General features: G+C 39.8%; 1 protein-coding gene across 9 annotated transcripts in view; it reads right to left on the bottom strand.

Moving 5' to 3' along the window:
• Positions 1-1,991: 1,991 nt before the first annotated feature.
• Positions 1,992-19,750, bottom strand: part of dysf (dysferlin, limb girdle muscular dystrophy 2B (autosomal recessive)) — a 112,192-nt gene continuing 94,433 nt past the window's right edge. For 8 of the 9 annotated variants that reach the window (XM_046064127.1, XM_046064126.1, XM_046064125.1 and 5 more), the window contains 9 exons: positions 17,632-17,771; positions 17,442-17,530; positions 16,925-17,020; positions 16,675-16,816; positions 10,202-10,301; positions 7,876-8,048; positions 7,280-7,389; positions 7,056-7,203; positions 1,992-6,251 (listed from right to left, as the gene is read on the bottom strand). In XM_046064127.1, coding sequence (XP_045920083.1) covers positions 6,195-6,251; positions 7,056-7,203; positions 7,280-7,389; positions 7,876-8,048; positions 10,202-10,301; positions 16,675-16,816; positions 16,925-17,020; positions 17,442-17,530; positions 17,632-17,771 — 1,055 coding nt within the window. In that variant the 3' untranslated portion in view covers positions 1,992-6,194. Of the gene's footprint in view, positions 6,252-7,055; positions 7,204-7,279; positions 7,390-7,875; positions 8,049-10,201; positions 10,302-16,674; positions 16,817-16,924; positions 17,021-17,441; positions 17,531-17,631; positions 17,772-19,750 lie in introns of those variants that run through there. The other variant, XR_006827351.1, reaches the window with a different exon arrangement.

The raw sequence follows: 19,750 nt of genomic DNA, 5'->3' as shown, positions 1-19,750 counted from the left end.
GATGAAGTCAATAACAACAAAGTCAGAAGTTGCAATTTTAAGAAAAAAATGCAGCTGCAGAAATTAAACTAAAACAAGTTAAAACAAAAAACAAAAAAAGAAAACTTCTTAAAAAACTGTACAAAAAAGAAAATAATCATTTAAAAAATGACAAATGAAATGTGAGTAAATAATAAGAGTAGGTGGATTCCCAATAACATTTGCATTACAGCACAATGTTGCCTTTCACTTTTCTTTTTCATCAGCTTGAGCTTGCACATGACCCGACGACTTTCACAGTTTATTTTTGCACTGTATTAAAGTTAAGCTGCACAGTGTATGTCTACAGGACACCAGACTCCATAGTAGCATTTTTTTAATATATAATTTTTGATTGTTCTTGGTTTTAACTTTGATGTGTCTGGGAGTTTTATTTGGATTTACAATGCAGCTTTTCAGATTACAAACCATCACATTCTAGAAAGAAAAATCTGACTCGGGACACTGTGCGATGTGAACGCAGCCAAAGAATACCAAATGTATGAGAGGAAGTGATAAGGAGAGAAAGTACTGGAGGAGTTAAAAGGGGTAGAGGAGGAGAGGGAGGTCAGGGCAGGGTGAGGACGAGAAGAGGTGTGTTTGGAGAGGAAGAGGAGGAAGACAGGGAAGGTCAAAGAAAATGAGAGAGAGAGAGAGAGAGATGGAGGAGCGAGGACAGACCACCACCACAGCCCACCCACACTGCACATACACACACACACACACACACACACACACACACTGTGGTCAGAGGTTCACCTGCAGTTCACGTTGACCATAACAACACCCCTGAGAAAGCGAGCTAAAGGGAGAACATGAGATGTTCGAGTTAAGGAAAGAGAGGTTACAGCATGGGAGTGATGTGGTATCAGGAGGGATGGAAGAGTGGAAGAAGGGATGATGAGGGAAGGAGGGGATGAAGGGAGTAAAGAGGGTGAGGTGGTAAGACAAAATAATAATTTAGGGTTGTGGGAGCTCAGGGGAGAAAGAAAGTTTTCAATCCGACTTCTGCACACGTTGCCGGTTCGCCCCAAGGTCAGTGAATTAAACACACATGCACTCTGCATACTATTCCAGTCTTTCTTTTACATATACATAAATGTACCTTAAACACACACACATGCCTGATTTCATGCCTGAAACGTATACTTGTTTGTAAGAATATAAATGTTGTTTTTTCATCACTGTGAGTTTATTAAACTGTGGGGGTTTTATAACTTGAAATGGACCTTCACCAAACCAATGCAATTTAACGGAACCATAACCAAAATTACAAATCATAACGCCAACTAAAATGACCCAATACTTTCTCACTCCTAGCACTCATCAGGAAGCAGAAGAAAAGCTTGGAGTAATGACATTGGAGAATAAATAACACGGAAAGAATGGAACCACATTTACAGTCACACATTTTTAACCAGGTTCAAACTTTACAGGTTTTCAACACAAGGAAAACGTCTGAATGGATAAAGGAAAGTGTTCCAGCGATATATGAATGATGTTGATTATGCTTTGCATTACAACTTGAGCATTTATTTCAGCCTATATTTGTTTATATTTTGGTAAATTAGCACCATTAAAAATGTGCTGAATTAGCAATTAGCAGGTCCTGCTTGCAGTGCACCCATCACTGGATTACTATGAGGCCGATACGTTTTGATTCTCAGGTTCTAAACTTGTAAGGAGCACATCTTGTCTCTGAACTTTCTAAGTGGATTTTTGGATGTTCTGTGACAATGGACATGTGAGAGTCTGCTATCCTCTGAAGGTGAATCTAAAAAGATGTGTATCATGTCTGTGTGTTCAGATTAGACCTGATTTTGACTCAGAGGAGGAGTGTGGTATTGTAGGTAAACTGCATCACTCAGTGGCAAGGGGTTAAGGGTGTCTTGACTTTTTAGGATTAAGTGTTCTTAGTAGCTGTACTTGTAGTCTTACTCATACACCATCCTGTAAAGGAACACACTATTCGCTAATCAGAAATGCTGTTTTATTGATAATACTAACACATAATGCAGTGCACACAGTATTGCTCATTGTAGATATGAAGTCAGATACACATCATGTTTAGGATACATTCAGTCTGCGTCTCCCAGAAAACGTTAAAACATCATCAACACTGCCATACTGGATTTAAAACTGGTTTCCACTTTCACAAAGAAAGACTTACTGTTTCGTGCAGTTTTATGGCATCGGGAGTTTTTTTTTTTTTTTTTTTTTTACTGTCAACAGCAGAAGGATGCTTGTGTGTAAAGCCGAAGCATACATATTTCCGGAGACTTCAACTCAAGACAAAGGGAGTCAAAACTTTCAAACATGTTTCACTTCTGGACACACCCCTATCAGTGACGTTTCTGGGACATGACTGTAAGTGAAACGTTTCAACAATCAGAGATCAGTGCAGTAGCAGATTTTCAATATTCCCCATTTAATTCAGTGCTAAATTGCTCTTTAAAGTAAAACTTAAAAGTAACACATTTTAGTTAAGTACTTTTAGGTGAATGTGGGATGTAAAATTAAATTTATTAACTTCCACAGTAATGTTAGTGTTTTGAGCTTTATAAAGGCAACTGGAAGCAATAGCTAATTAAAATATTTAGCATTTTTTGTATTTCTAGTCTCTGTATAGTTTCAATTCATGCTGAGGCACAAGTTAGTGTTACTATATGTCAAGGCAGCAAAGCTAAAGGCTAAAAGGCACGTTACTATTACTGACAGGGATAACATCAGGCAACAACAGTACTGAGTCAATGTTTTAAAGACAAATTTGCAGAATGAAGGCATCTTAAGGTTTTCACTGAACATGGCGACTGACAACAGGATTGTCTAAATAATGTTTTTTTTCCATTTGGAGGCTTGTAGATTTACATCAGCAAGATGTTTAAAGCTCTTTCACATATGATACCAACCAAGATACCAAGATACCAACACTAAAATTAAAAAACACAAGTTTATAAAACCAGCATCAATCCAGGCAAAGATCCTGACATAAATCAGCATAAATGTATCTCATCTGGTGAATTAATTTTGTTCTTGTTATTTGAAAAAGAATTACCACATATTTTAGATTTTTTTATATTTATTCTTGGCTAAAGACAACAGCTATGTCATTTAGGGCTATATGACTAGCCTGTTTACTATTTATTTTTACAATTTTAACAGATTTTTGGCCAGACCTCCTTTTTGCTGCCTCTATCTTCAACGTAATAATAAAAAGTTTGTGGAAAACGACAACCCAGGAGCATTAGTTTGTCCCTCCAGCTTTCTGATGCTTGGTATGAATCCCAGTGTTGATTGCTTTTTCTCAAGTGCGCCGCTCAATTTTCTCGACCAAACTATATTCAAGTCAAACGATCAACTATTTACATTCATTTGTATCATCCAAGATGAAGAACCCTTTTATGTTTTCTGGTATCTGAAGACACATTTTCAGCAACAATTAGACAAAAGCATATGGTAAGATTAAATCTTCCAAACACAAAATCATTTCATTTAGTGTAAACAGCGAGAAGAAGCACATACTTGTTTTTGAGAATTTAACCTGAACCACATGATGCCAAACAGAAATCTCCAAAACAGCTAAATACATGAAGTACAAACAGTAATAATACTTATATTAAATGAAAAGCAGGGCTTGTATAAGTCCTTACAGAAGCTGTCAAACAATTCCCACAAGAACTTAAGTTAAAAAGATTTCAGTGTCTAAGTTTTGGCATATATAACGGCCAATGTCCACAGGATCCGGTTGCGTCACGTTCTGGTTGCACTACGGCAAAGTCACGGCTTTGTTGCGGAACGTCTGTTCTTCAGCAGCCACATTTAAGTATAATTTATTGTTGCCATTTTTTTATTAGTTTTACAAGCATAAATACATGTTTACAGCTCATCTCAATGTACTTTGTGGCTGTGCTTGAACAACCTTTTGACAACCTTTATATGCTTCTAACTTTCTCTATGATGATTCTTTGCGGATCTCAATTTAAGAGACACAACCTGCTCCAAACGATTTAGATCCGGCACATTAAGGTAGCAGTGAAAAAGAGCACAACTGGTTCAAGTTGGCACTGATCGCAAAGTTCACAGTGTGCATCTGCACTTTTTTTTTCCACCAGTAAAAACTGCTTACATTCAAAAAAGGAAGCGCAATGGTGCATAGAAATGAACATAACTCAACCTAGACCAACGTAGTGGTTCTAAATCCCTGAAAAATAATCATGGAGCACTTGATTCAACTCATCTTAGTAATGATGCATCTACTTCTGAGGGGTTTTAGTCAACTGCATATGAATTTATTGCACCTCAACAGGTTTTCATTCCCAGAAGCATGCAGTGTTTTTATTACGTTTTTGTCACAGGTGAGAACGAAGCCATTTGAACAAAGTCAGCACGACGGGTCTCGGCCCACCTCCAAGCAAAATGCACAGTGGTTTCTTAGGAGCAACACCATAATCTGAACTCTGCAGGAAACAACTCAAAATGAAAAAGAGTTTAATGGGTACAAGGAGACAACTGTTGACATCTGAAAGTGAGCAAGTCTCTCATGCTTAGGAAGCCGCGCAGAACGAACTGGATTCTGAAGTAAAATTGGGGACTGATTCTCAAAATCAGATATTTTTTAATGCTTTGTGAACGGATTTTCACCAAACTCCATAGAAGGTAAATTACTGTGACATATGCTGAGGTTAGTGGCGTTAAACCCTCTCTGACCTGGCAAGATGACAGGTTGCCAAAACTCTGTCCAATAAATGAGCCGCATGTGACGTTTGTTTACAAGGCCTGGTTGGCTCGTAATTGGCTGGTGTGAACCTAAAATGAACCAAATGGGACAAAGTCAGCTTTTCCACTCTGGAATGGACCAAAGCAAAGTAACCCAACGTGTGATTGCACCCAACGAATAAACTCACATCTTTGGACTTTAGAAGGAACCACTGAGAAGAACAAGATGCAGAAATTAATAAGAGAAGAACAGAGTGGAGTAAATGTTTACCTCACCTCTTTATGTCTTTTTAATTACGAATTTGTTCAACTGACAATTCCCTTCAGTGTCTACTTGCTTTCTAAGTCAGCAGGGGGCTATTTAAGGACCTCAACACACGTCTGTCTGTCTGTCTGTGTATGTCTATATATATATATATAAAGAGAGAGAGAGAGAGAGAGAGAGAGAGAGATGTGTGTATATGTAAATATGTAAATATATATATATATAAACTTGCCTTTGTGTGTGTGTGTGGTCAATCAGGACCACTTTAACACACAGTCAGGAATGTCACACACATACGTAAATGTGTGCATATTCAAACACACAGAAAAGCAGAATGCAGATTAATAGACAGACAGTTAAAAGACAGACTAACCCACATAACGTGTGTGAGTGTGTGTGTGCTGCTTATCTACATACATTCATCAAACTAAAAACTTTGTACTAATAAAGCTCAAACCCCAAGATCAACAAGATCAAATCGCTGACTTAACCCGCTGAACTCTGAGAGTGCTGAAAGCCAGTAGGAGGGGGAGGGGGAGAGGGGACTATATGAGAACACAAAGAGCAGAGGGAAGAAGAGGAGGATAGAGATGAAGGGAGGATGGGAAAACGGAGGAGGAGAAAGAAGAAGAAGGATAAGGAAGTTAAGAAGACGCATATGAAAAGAAGGGAACGAGGATAAGAAGAGGGGCAGATGAGGAAGAAGACAAGGAAGGACATAATGAGATAAAGGAGAAGACGCAAACAGGAGAAGGAAGAATTAATCTTCTTCTCTGCGTGAGGGAAAACAAAAGAGGGATGAAATAGGTGACTTATCTGAGATCTGATATTATTTTTGTAAATGCTTTTGGGGCAGCATTTCAGGTCAATGGAGAGAAAGTGAGGTGTAAATACATCAGTGGACGCACACATGTGTGAGGAGTTTGTGAACCTTTGCTCCTCAGGTCTATCTGTCCAAAAGTGTGTCAATTTATCTGGAACAGATAAGACTGAACATGAAGTTCACCACTGCAGTTATCGCTCACTCTAAACAACTCCAGCAAGATGACAGAAAAGAAAGAAGAATAACATGAAAATCCATTAAATTCAGTCTCATTTCACTTGTTCACATTGTTCTTCATTGTTTCAGCTTTTTTGCATTTTATTTCTTCTCCTTTTTTTCCCCCTCTTTCCACTTCCCTCGTCTCTTCCGTCATCACTCTGCTGATTTGGCCAGTCCAAAAGGTCCCACCATTTTCATGGCAGCATAGTTCTGTAGCATGAAAAGGAAAAGAAGAATGGATACAAGGTTATTTTCCTCAGCCGTGCTAACACGAAAGACAGATAAAGATCTCATCTTCTTTCTCATCCACATACCATCTTATTTATATTTAGTCATTTTCTCCATATTTCTTGTCTTTCTTTGTCATTCCCTTAATTTTCCTTTCTTCTCCATTACCAGGTATTTAAAGAGCTTTTCATTTACTGTCCTCCATACTGATAAAACATAAAGGTTTGGCCATCAGTCCCGCTGGTTATCACCACATTAAGTGCTAAAATTTGGAAACGCAGTATTGCTAAAAAGAAGTCCAACGATCAGGCACATCTACCATACGTGCTTGCGCAACATTTCAGGTGTGCTCACTTATGTTTTTTCTTCCAGATAAAGTTTTAAGTTTTAAATATTCCTCTGAGCCCTAAGTGATGTTTACAACCTGAACCAGACTGCTCGTGTTTCTTGCTCCATCCGACCTAGTATTGATTTCATCCTGTTCATAGGAACTCAGTGATTACTATGTTGAGTACAAAGTTATAATGACTGATAGAAATGGCCTGGGGCGTCCTGGTGCTGGAAGACCAGTCTCTCCCCTCATTTCCTGTCTGAATCTATACTATCAGCTGTCTGAAGAAACAAAAATCTTTAAAAAAGAAAGAAATGAAACTATGAAAATAAGATAATAATTTTAATTTAATTGTGAAAATTCATTTTTTTAAAAGCACATTTTATGGTATATTCCTCTTCCTCTATTTCCACCCATGCACTGTGACAGTTTCTCACACACAGACTCAAACTTGCCGGGAATGAGTAGAGGAAGACGCCAATGAAGAGGAAGATGAAGAAAAGGATGATGAAGAGGATGATGAACCACTTGAACCGCCTCCACAGGATGAACTTTAGGGTCTTGTAGGGGGAGGAGAACCACAGGAAGGAGGTCTCTGGGCGCCTGGGAGGAGAGGAGAGGATGAGAAGCCATACATGCATGTTTGAGGGTGTGACTGTGTGTGTTTTTTTAGACTTACTGAGGCTCCTCCAGGTGAGGGTTCATGTTGGGTTCGTCTCTGCCGTGGCCTGCTGGCCTCTCCTCGTGCTCCTGCTCCGTCACGATCTCCAGAGACATCTCCACCTTCCCCTGCAACAGAGACAATGGGCCCTTCAGGTGCGGTCCCACCGAGAAGATTGATGACGTAGTGACTACATGCAGGGCTAGTTGGTGACCCCTATCCGTGAATCCACTGATGGTGGTGAGACAGTGAATGTCCAACAAAATTATCTATTTTACGACTGGAAATGACAAAATGGTGTTTTGTTTGTTTTTGCTGCTTTGAGATCATGGCTACAAATTCAAAATCCTTATGAAGCTGCAGACTAACATCCTGTTTCAGATCAAATCATGGTAAATCATAGAAAAATAAAATTTCACACACATCTCAGTGGACTTTGCTGAGCTAAATGCATCATTATTGTTCAGTTTGTTTTAAAAAATCAAGAAGGTTAAAGCTGACCTAGACTGATTATGTTATTACGGTTTGATTTTTTTTGGTGTCCATGAGCGTCTCTCTATGAGTTTACTGATGAAGGAATGGGTGTCTTTGTATGGATGTATTTGTATTCTCACAGCGATGATCTTCTCTCCGTTCTGCTCGCAGGTGCAGGGCCACCATCCTTTGACGGTCTTCTGTTCGAACAGAGACACCAGTTTGTCCACTGGCTGGGCCAGCAGCTGCAGGGTACATTTTTCTGGAGACTTGGCCGGACGCAGCATGTGGTTCAGGTCCATCACCAGGTGACCTAAAGAAACATTTCAATACATACACAGAGCTGGAGGATTAGGGAAAATGAAATCATGACAACCAGGAGGCTATTTTTCTGTATGTAAAGATCTTTCTAGTTTAATCCAACTAATTGTCTGCTTCAGTGTTTCCAAACTGGGAGATTGCTTTTAAACTTGATGCAAAAATGGAAGTGATTTCAAAAAATGTGTTCTATTAATGTCGTAAATTGTTTTGGGGGAAATTCTGTTTCAGTAGTTACTTTCCACAGCAAGACTGAACATTACAATTCTCCATTTAAACAAAAATGAGGTTTCAGGAGTAACAAATGTAAAGTCACCGAGTCAAGAACTAGCCACTGAGGAGCATTTGTGTTGGATTTAGCGATTAAAATGGTAATTTTTCATTCGTTTTCATTGATTTTTAAAAATATTTCAGCCATTTGTTTCTTTCTTTGTTTACACAGCTCATGCAAACCATCAAGTTTTTCTTTTTTCTATTTATTCCAAACAAATCCGTTAAATATCGTGTGGCGGAGGATGCCCCCCCCCACACACACACACACACAGAGTGTCTGTGAAAGCTTTAATGAATTAATATTGTCTGAAGTTGGACTCTGATTTCATTTAACATCAAAGGTCACCTTATTACTGAACAAAAACAATAACGTCAATGAAATATGTAGTCTGCTTTTCCTCCTGCAGCTTTCGTAGCCCTTTAAGACGCTCATAAGCCTTCTAGGAGCAGAAGGCAGGAAGAAGGAAGAAGCCACTCTTCAATGTACGATTGAGAGTGTCTTAAATTACGGGGCTTTCAGGAAACCTGCCTTAAGCTAAACAAGGGGTTGAAAGATGGATGTTACAACATTAGGCTTAAGATGCTTTTGGGAAACCCAGATCTGCATAAACCAGCCGTGTCAGCCCTCCCTGTAGCCAGTTTGTCTTAATGACTAATTACTGAGTGTGTTATGAGTGAATTATAGACAATCCTGTGGTGGAGGGTAGTTAGTACAGTTTTGATCATTGTAGAGGGATTGTGAGTTGATGAATGGCTGTGCAGAGACTAGATGTCCGCTTTTTCCAGAGTTTTCTGCAGTTTGACAATGTGATCGTAGGAATATGGCTCGTGTCTGACCCTCACACCGCGCAGGAAGATTAACAGTCAGCGGTCCGAGCTGACGAGCTGAAGACAGGCAGGAATGGAAAAAATGCTTTGAGGTGGCCACACACCCACTGACTGTATGAGGTGAATAAACTCGAGCTGGAGAAAACGCTGGTGACAGACAGGAACAGATCAGAGTCTGGATTCCTCATCTTGCTTCCCCGTCTCACACTGCAGACGCACGCTCGGTCTACACACCGTCATCTTCCCTTCTTTGGCAAAGAAAAGAAAAGATGAAATGAAGTGAAAGAGGAGAGGCATGGCGGTGAGTTATTTCAAGGGACGGGTCTGGGGCAGCGTCAGGGGTGAAGGAAAGGCAGAATTTTGACAGCTTGAGTCTCGAGCAGAAAAAATAAAATCAGCCCTTCCTCACTGCGAAATGTGCCAACACAGTGGAAATGGAAGGGCGTTAATTCTAAAGATAAATGTTATCGCAGTAGTTTGTCTGAACGCACATCGCACATGTGGTTTCCTGGATGGATTTACCACCTAAAGCTTAGGGGAAAACTGTCTAAATGTCAAACAGTATGTGAATGAACTGTATTTTTACAACCAAAAGACCTGTATGTATGTTTCTAGCTTACTTAAATAGGTAGCAATCTAGGAAATATGGGTCCATTCCCAGTAAGTATTTGTGAGTAGATCAAAATCAAACAACTAACTACATTTTACTTAATTAAGAAGTCAACAGTATGATAGCTAAGATCCCATAGTGATTAATCCACCTGAATCTCTTCTGTTACTCCTTAACTCAACTGTACCTGATATGATGACATATTTTTCTAGACAATGGTTTTGTTCGTGTTTATGTGTCGTTATTCAGGTTATAAACCCTCTGACAACCAACTAGAGAAGCAGCATTTCTCGCTAAAGATAAGATGAAGGAAAGTGTATTTATGTACTAGTAAAAACATGACGAATGTTTCTCTGCTTTGTTAAAAGGTCCAAACACATATTCATCAAACCAATAACTAACGGAAACACACACACACACATAGCCATGTGTTTTACCAAGGTAGTCGTCGAAGGAGAACTTGTCATTGTCCCAGACCTGGATGGTCAGTTTAGGAGGCAGTTTAGTCTCAGCTTTATCTATACTCCAGAAATGTTCCTGCAGACACACACAAAGACCAGGGGGAAATAAAGGAGAAGAGGTTAGATTTTTCCATTTGCTAACAGCAAGCAGTCTTTCTGTGATCTGTATTGACTCTATATGCGTTTGCCTTAATATTTAGGTATACATACTGTACATTTGAAGCTACACTTTTGTTCTGAACTGAAGGAGAAGACTAGAGAATACCCCCAAAAATTTTCATGACATGTTGACATACAAAAGTTACGTGCACGAAAAAAAGAAAAGAAAATGTTCCTCCACCTAGAAATGATGATGGAGACACAACAAGAAACAATAATTTCTTCAGAAGTAGGGTTGTTGTCAACAAAGATGCGAGGAAGCATGTCCGCAACTCTGATGAAACCGGGATTTCCAGTCTGTTTTATTTGTAATGCAGTTCTTTCATTGATAGTGGTTGTTTCTCAGACACTGTGTCTGCAGAACTTCTGAAGCCGTGTTGAAGATAACGAGCTTGACGTGGGAGCATGTGCGAAGAGATGGGGCTGAGCAGTGTGTGAATGAGCAGTGGATGACACTTGTCTGTCTCATGTACTGCTGTCAGGATATAGTGACAGTTTTAGCAAAAATGACAAAACGTTATTTCAAAAAGAATACCCCACTGCTGCTTTAACCTTAAAAGTGAAAAAAACATTGTGCATAGCGTTAGTTCAGGCAGGCAACGAGATCAAGCTCAGCTCTCAGTCATAGTGCATCAGCTGATAGGAGCCCGTGTCATGTCAAGCCCACATCCCCCCTAGCAATCATTGGCAAAGCCATACAAAGTATCTTATTTAGGCTGCTTTAGCCTGCCTACCTTTGCTGCTTTCTCTGCAAGATGCTTGTAACCCACCGCCTCCCTAGCTTCAGGCTATTTCTGACCAATCTATGTATTTCTATATTTATTTATTGCTGCTCTATTCTGTACCCTTGGGGGTCTTTGCTGCTGCTCTGTCTGCCTCGGGCTTTCCACGTAGGCACATGGTGAGGCAGGGGGGTCCCGGAACAGAGATACGCCACCAAACATAAATACTACAAGCAAATAATGTATTTTATGAACATCTGAGCGTTCACATAACTTAAAATGTGACTTTATCAAACATCATTGAGACAAATTCCAAATCTCCCCTTAAACGGTTTCTAAACATTTTTACAGCTCATCTATTCTTTTATTGTTTATGTACAGTTGGTAATGCTACAATAAGTTATTTTTCTTTTGTTTAATACATTTTGACAAACTGTGTTGGATGATGAGACGGAAGAGAGGTGAGACGCTCTGAGAAACGTGTTGCGAGGCTCCTTTCAGTTTGGAGCAGCACTCCATCGACACATCACTCACTACATCACCACTTCCACACTGGAGCTGTAAGTGTGTGTGCGTATGGACACACGTTCTCTCTGCACACACGTCTTTATTGGTGCAATAGTGTGTGTGTGTGTGTGTGTGTGTATATTAGACTATTATCACCTCTGGTAAATTCACACTAAACTGCCAGACAGTATCTGATCCTGTCTCACCTTTGTGCTAATGGGCTTAACCGTGTAGCTGGTCCACGCTGAGTTTCCTCTTTCCATTCCCTCAGCCGTGCTTTGTATCTGTGTGTGAGACTCTAGCCGGTTGTTATGTTGAATAAAAAAAGGCTTTTCACACCTGAAATAAAATAGGTCCCCTGTGATTTTCAGCAAATGTCAATACGCCGCAGTAATGTCCCTAAAAATAGTTGGTGAGGAGATTTTCCGCAAACTAAAAGCTGCACTTGCCAACTTCACACATCGGCAGCCTCAATTCTCTTTCTGAAATTGATGGACTTTGCTAATAACCAGGACAGGTGATGATCGATTTAAAGCAAAGTGAGGAGAGAGAGAGGCTTTAGGAAAAACATTTCACAGTCTCAGAAAGTTTTGCCTTTTGATTGGAGAATTTCCGCATGCTGATTTCCTGCCTGACTCCATTTGGTGGTGATCCACAGCATCTCAAGGTAGAAGGAATGAGAATCCTGATTTACGCTTATGAGACGGGTCTGTCCATCCATTTCCCAACACTTATCCGGGTCGTGATGAGAACAGGTAACCGGGAGGCATCCAAATCTGATGCCGAAAACCAAAAGCAACACTGTCTTGCTAAAGTCTACTATTGTTAGATACAACATTCAAAACTCTAAATGACACGCTCATATTAGCACAAGTGTGCAAACAATTCTTCTCTTTTTACAATTATTAACCCCCTGGGCAGGTACTGTACAGGGGAAAAGTCTTGCCTTTTGATTACTGTCAAAATGTTAGAATATACTGAGGGTCTTTTATAGTAGTGTAAATAGTTTTTTACATGTTGTCAAGAATTTCAGATTACCGTATTTTAGATGATTAAACTTCCAAGTAATTGAAATATCTGTAGTTTGGTATCTGGAATATCAATACAATTGTCTGTAAAGCCAGATCATAGATCTACAGCATCTGTATTTACAGGAAAACAGCATATTTAATGAAGGAAATTAAAGTTTTCATAAGTCTTACTTTAGATTATTTTAAATACTGACTTCTGCATATCTCCCACTCAAAATGTCAGAGATGCTTGGTATATTTCTGCAATTCTACCCTCAATTATGATGGATTATAAGAGGACAAGACTTCTAGCAGCAACAATGCATCCGATTTGAGCAAATATGATTTTTAAAAAACCTGCTCCGTGTGTCTACATGTTTAAATGACAAATGGACTCTCTCTGCTGCCTGCGTTATGACTTCACGCTGATTCTCTAAATCAGAGTCTAAATCCACATCATGCTCTCACACTTCATAACAACACATAAACACAGAGTAAACACACTACACCCTTTGTGTGTGTGTGTGTGTGTGTGTGCGTGTGGTGGAGGTTTTGTGGGGGTGGTGCTACACATGTCAGTGTCAATTTGCAATATGTGTGTGTGTGTGTGTGTGTATGTGTGTGTGTGTGTGTGTGTTCACCTCTTGGCTCACTTTATCCACACAGTCCAAGTATATTAAGTTATCACTCCACAGCTCTCACAAGCAGGGGTGGGATGCTGTATACGAGTGTGTGAATGTGTGTGTGTGCGCGTGCGTGTAACTGCACTCTGCAATATCTAACAACATCAATCAACTTCGTTTTGGTTGCCAGCATGCTAAGTACAGAGTCTTGTTCAGTCTTCTCCCTCATTTCCACCATCCGTCTTTCTCCATCTCTCTGTTTCTCTCTATTGGCAAAAGTGTTAAGTTAAATTATTGCCAAAGTTAAATTATATATCGTTGACGTTTTAATACGAAAATGTACGTTTTAATAAGAAAAGTACTAAACAGAAGAAAACAATCATCTTATTCTCACACTATTCTCTTTCTTTTGTTATCTGTCTGCCACTCAGTCCTAGTACCTAAATCACATAATTAAAGTTACTATATGTATATGAAAAAAGAAATGTGACCTAAAACATCTTAAAACAAGTTTAAAAATGTGAGATTTTTTTTCTGAAATTATTTGCAGACTGAAATGGATCTAGTCCAAGCACAGTGTCATCTTTTCATTTATTATTTACTAATTTATTTAGTGATAAAAGGCCTGTGTTAAGTACTGCGTTTATGCTTTTCCTTTGAATAAAGAAGGTTTCTGTTCTGACGCAATCAATATGCTTATATTAACAATAGATCAGACTACTACTATGTGCAATGTTAAAACAGTAGTGACCTACCCACAGATGTTTATTAAGCCTAGTTCGAACAACATAATTTAAAACCTGATTTGCATGTCGCAGAGCTCGCTGGCAGTCGGGAGGTGATCGGGGCAAATCAGGGAGCACTCGATCGTTATGTCTGAACTACTCAACGTTGCATCAAACAGACTCACCGATGCCAGACAGATATCTAGAATGCTAAATATTTGGGGCTGTAGGTGACTATCTTTTAGCTCATTGTTTTGGTTCACTAGTACAACTCTCCTGGTGTTGTTCTCAGCTGCAGCAGGCAGTGACAAAGCTATGATAAAGCCACTGTACACAGCTGGGTTGTGGACAAATCAAGACCTTTGAGGACACAGATTAGCTGACAATGAAAATAATCATTAGTTGCAGCCCTAATTTGCACAAATTTGCGGGGACTGTGTTGGTATTGTGTCCGACATCAGCTTTAGTTGTATTGTTGTACATTCAAATTTTCTGTGCTGCCCTCCATAATTTAACATTTCAAGTTGTAAATTAACATTACAGTATAAATAAATAAAAAACAGTTACCACAAGTATGAGTTAACAAAGATTTTGTAAGACTAAAGGTAAAATTTTAGTTAAAGGTAGAATCCAGGGGAAACACACAGTAGGAGTTAAAGTAATCGAGCTGCACAAGAGCGAGTGTTGATAGTGCTGCTGATCAGTCCCTTTGACTCAGTCATTATATCACCAACCGCTGAGGTTTCTGGCTTCATAAATTCTGCTTCTGGCTCCAGATCTGTTTTGGAGTAAAAGCTCTCCACCCAGCAGAGATTTTATTTAAAACTCCCTCCTGTCTTTTCAGCTGCTCACTGATTGAGGATGCTGCTACGAGCGAGCGAACGCCGTCGTAAAACATGTCGGCTAAAGAGGCTCGTTTCCACGCCAAGAAAAGCAAATGACAGCCGTGTTGTTATTCCAGCTTTCAGTGTGATGTTGTTTTAGCTCTTCGCTAGAAGTTTCTGTTGAGCCTCAGAGATTCAGCAACATCTAATTCATTCCTCTTTCTTGTAGAAATGTCACTTCATTATTTTTGTTAATTGCAGGCCCCAGTGGATTATTCAGAGGGCAGAAAATCTGTTGGCCTCCTGCTTTCATTTATTTAGATTTGGAGGGGATGTATGATCATTCAATTAATTATTTTTAACCAGGTTCATTAAACATACATACACGGTCTCATCTGAGGGCATGAAGTACTGACGCTTAAACAAAGCCTGACAAAGCGTTGGTATCTGACGCACAAGGTACCCTTCAGCGTTCCAAAACACGCTGAAGGGTATGAGACGCCTTTTTAATATGTGGTATATGCAGTTTGTTAGTTAGGTTCAGGAAAAGATGTGTTTTGGTTTGAAATAAGTACATTACGTGGCGGCGGATGGGTCACATTGGAGTTCCTTGAATGCCCAGGATCTCTTGCGGACACTGAAGGTTATCTTGTGAATCAAATACTGACACTTTTGTCAGGCTTGCTCAAAGCGTCTGAATTTCCCACCCTGGGATGAGACCGGGTTCCTCAAACTCAAGCCCATTGGTTCCTAAAATAAATCTTCACATATAACTCACAAATATATAGTTAAATTTTTTAAAAGGCTCAGGAATTCCTAAAACAGCTCGCCACTGTGGGTTTTTTATATCATCATTTGTTGGGAACTATTTTCAGCAGCGGATGAATCCACACTTGGAGGTGTAGTGAGCATTTCCAGCAGGGGGACGGTGTACAGTGCGTGGAATTGAGTTAAAATAAACTACAGTGTGTGTGTGTGTGTGTGTGTGTTCACAGTGATAAAGGAACATGTCACAAAGTGCAGCAGTGTGGCTCATTGATGTGTTTTTAAAAAGTTTGGAAACACAGCGGAGCTCTATGGTCTTTATGTCAGTGAACACGTCAGTGCTATCAGAATGACAGAAGTCCTTCTGTCATTGTTTACCAAGAAAACAGTCAAAATGTTTAGCCATGTTGTCCATAAACCAGTGTACTACTTACACTGTAAGTATTTTCTGATGTAAGCTATGGGACACAGTTACACTTTCACTGTTTGTAATGTCATTTGTTGACGGAACATGTCATTGTGATACAGAAAAGACTGTTTTGGAGCACTGCATAGCACATCTGGAAAAATTACAAAATTAGAGATGTAAACATGGGAAACACCCCTTAGGCTGATGTTCCTGTCTGTCAGGCCCACAACATATCACAACGGATATCTTCACTAATTTAGGACACATTTGCCAAAAAAAAAAAAATATTGAAAATATGCTTGACAGATTATGACATGTTCAAACATTTTGCAATCTTCTGACTTATGTGATAAACTTATGCCTTGATGTTTTGGGGGGTAAGACGATTCAACAGAGAACCAGTATATTATATTGTGATCAACATGACATAAGCAATTGATAACGTAGGAAAAAGCAGACAATTGTACATGATCATTTGCATACATGTGTTAAAGCATTTACAGTTTGTTCAAAATAATGAGAAATTGCTAATAATGTGGAGGTTGAACAAGTAGTTTTGAGAATTTCAGTTCTGATGTAAGAAATGTACTAAAGCAACTCTTTTTCTTCTTCTTATTCCTTTCCTTGTTTCTTTGTATCATATTTAAGTTATTTAGCACGTATGTACGATAGAAATGTACATTCTTTCCCTTCTTCACTTCTTACCTTCCTGTCGACGACACAGAGTTGCTCTGCTGGTAAATAGTGGAAGGGAAACAGGAATCTGTAGTTGAAGTTTCCCTCTCCGCCCAGAGAGCGGTAGTGGACGTCGGTCTTCTGCTTGTTGTGTTCGTGTCCGTCGAGCCAGCTGAAAACAGACGATGCACGTGTTATTACTACTTTTTAACGATAATGAGAACAAAACTAAATAAAAGGGAGAAGACAGAAGGCGTCGTGACGAACTTCCTGCTCCTACCCTTTAACGTAGATGTCACTCATTTTCTCCCCGCTGACACTGACATCATCCAGGATGACGTCACTGGTGTTCCAGATGATGCAACGCAGGAAAAACCTGACGAAGAAACAAAACACATCTGATAATCTCTCTAAAACTATTGATTTATTAATGGGGTACTGGTTACTATCTGTTTATTGATATTATTCAATATTTATTACTAAAATGACTGACGGCTGGCTGAACAATTGATCAATGGATTGTAAGACTGAGACAGACTAACTTGTCAACTGGCCGCTGCTTAATTAATTGACTGACTGACTGACTGATTGGTTGACAAGTGACTGACTTATTAACTGACGTACTGGCTGATGGACCAACTGACTCACTGACTGATTGATTGATATACTAACATTTTAACTGACAATCTGAGAGATTGATTGATTCTAACTGACTGATTGACTGACTGAGTAATTTACAGTGTTCTCAAACCATTGTTTGTGTATTTACAGTGCACTTGATGTGTGTGTGTTCCTACTTCTTAGCCTTGCGTGGTGTGATGTTGAACGGAGGTCCAGGTGGTCCCAGGGACTTGGGGAACAGGTCCACCCACATCATCAGACGGCCCTGACAGAGAGCACCAAATCAAAAATCAAAAGACATGAATGGACAGAGAAAAAAAACAATAACAAAGAGACACATATATGATCATGCTGAATGTACGTTACCTGCTCTATGTCAGGTTGCAGTGGGCTGTACAGTGGTCTGGTCTCCACATGTTCAGGTACTAATCCCAGTTTCCTCAAGATGTGGAGGGACAGCCGCTCCTTAATTGGGCCGAGGTAAGGTTTGGAAACATTTTTGTCCTCTGAAAACACACACACACACACACACACACACACAAACATATAGACATATGAAACAGCAAATGAAGGTTTAAGGTTAAGTCATAGCACTCTTTACGACTGTTAAAGCTCTCGGAGAATGGAAACACAGAACAGTGGGTGGACTGGGAGGAGATCAGTTCACATAGGAATTAATCATTATTCACACACACACACACACACAAACACACAAGTACACTCTAAGCTGTTCATTGGTCTCTGCATCACAACTGAATGGGGAAAATCTGTGTTGCTTCCAAGCAAAACTAAAATATCAAACTAACGTCAAACATTTACGACTGTAAACTCAGAGTCAACTCGACTTTGAGAGGAGAGGATAGACTGAGGAGAGGGGAGGAGAAAGGGAATAAAAGGAAAAGAAGAAAGGAAAGGAAACGGAAAGGCTAAAAGCAGACAAGAGGGTAAGAGAGAAGGAAACAAGGAAACAAGACAAGAGGAAGAGAGATAAGGAGAAACAGAGGAATGGAAGTTGAAGAAAAGCCAACAAAGAGGGCAAAGTGAACAAATAAATAATGGAGAGGTGATATGACATTGTGAAAAGAAGAGAAGAAAACAAAGAGTAAAAGAGAAAGTATAAAGGAAGGTGAGTGAAAGAACGATGAACAGAAGGCACATAAACATAGAAAGAAACTTGAAGGAAAAGAACTTAGAGAAAAAAATGTAAAGAAGAGAAAGAAAAAAGGGATAGAGAGGTAAAAACAGACAAGAAAAGAAGACAAGGAGAAGGGAAGGGATAGAAGGGTGAACAAGAGAGGGAGAAAGAGAACAGAAATGAAAGAGAACAAAAGAGAAGAATGGAACAGAGACAATATGATAAATGATCATATAATGATAAAAAGAGCAAAAGGAAGGACGAGACCAGGAAACCAGACAAAAGAAAGAGAAAGAGAAATCAGGAGAAACTTTTAGGAGTAAAAACTGAAACAAAAACAGAACGAAGGGAAAGAAAACAGGTCAGGGATAGAGAGATAAAAAACAAAAATCAGAGGTAGGAGGAGGAAGAGGAGCGTGGCCTCTTGGCCAATTAGCAACCGCTTTTGACGGACAGCAGGCTGACGCACGGTAACCGCGGCAACAGTGGAAAGAGAACGCGGCGGCGCTCCTTGCTTTACCGAGAGACGACCACGATGTTGACGTTGGCTTGTCCACGTCCACACACACACACACACACATACACACACAGAGTTGTACCATAAATCACCAAAACAACAACCATGACCTTGTATCGCACCAGCCATGGAACATATGTGTGTGTTCAGAGTGTGTTTGGGTGTGCGTGTGTGCGTGTGTGTGTAGGGGTGAAAATGAATCTTGAATATTTATCTCACGGCCCTGCTTTTCAGGTGGTCCTGTGGTTTTCATTCCCCTCCATCCTCCTTTCCTCCCACTGTCCTCTCCCCCTCCTGAGATCCACAGTTTCTGTAGCAGAGGAGGAGATAGGAGGATGGAAGGAGGTAGAGACGTGGAGAGAAACGAGGGGGAAAAATAAAATGAACAAGATGTGAACAGCAGAGAGAAATACAAGGAAAAAGGTAAGAAGGTGTAGGAGGAGCAAGGAAACAAAGGAGAAAAGGAGAGGGAAAGGGGACAAAGGACAGAAAGAGAGGATATAGAGGAGAAGATAGGGAGGAGAAATGTGAGGGGAAGAAAGACCAAAAAACTGGGAGAAAGGAGAGATGCAGGTTCAGAAAGAAAAATAAGTAATGAAGTTATGAGAAAGAAAAAGGAAGAAAGAAAAGGCAGGAAGGGGAAGAGTGAAGAGAGAGAACGAGAGATTTGTGACAAAAGAAAGAAAGAAGGAGAGAAAATTAAGGAGAAAGACAGAAGAACGAGGGGGAAGAAAAAGTGAGACAGGGAGGAATAGGGAAGGGGAGCAGCAGGGTTACAAGGTTAAGAGCGAAAAATAGGTATGTGTAGGATTGGGTGAGGGAAATGTAAACAA

Source organism: Micropterus dolomieu, linkage group LG12, assembly GCF_021292245.1.
Source record: "Micropterus dolomieu isolate WLL.071019.BEF.003 ecotype Adirondacks linkage group LG12, ASM2129224v1, whole genome shotgun sequence".
Taxonomy (NCBI): Eukaryota; Metazoa; Chordata; class Actinopteri; order Centrarchiformes; family Centrarchidae; genus Micropterus; species Micropterus dolomieu.
Note: the sequence above shows the minus strand (reverse complement) of the source record. Positions and strands in the feature narration are given on the sequence as shown.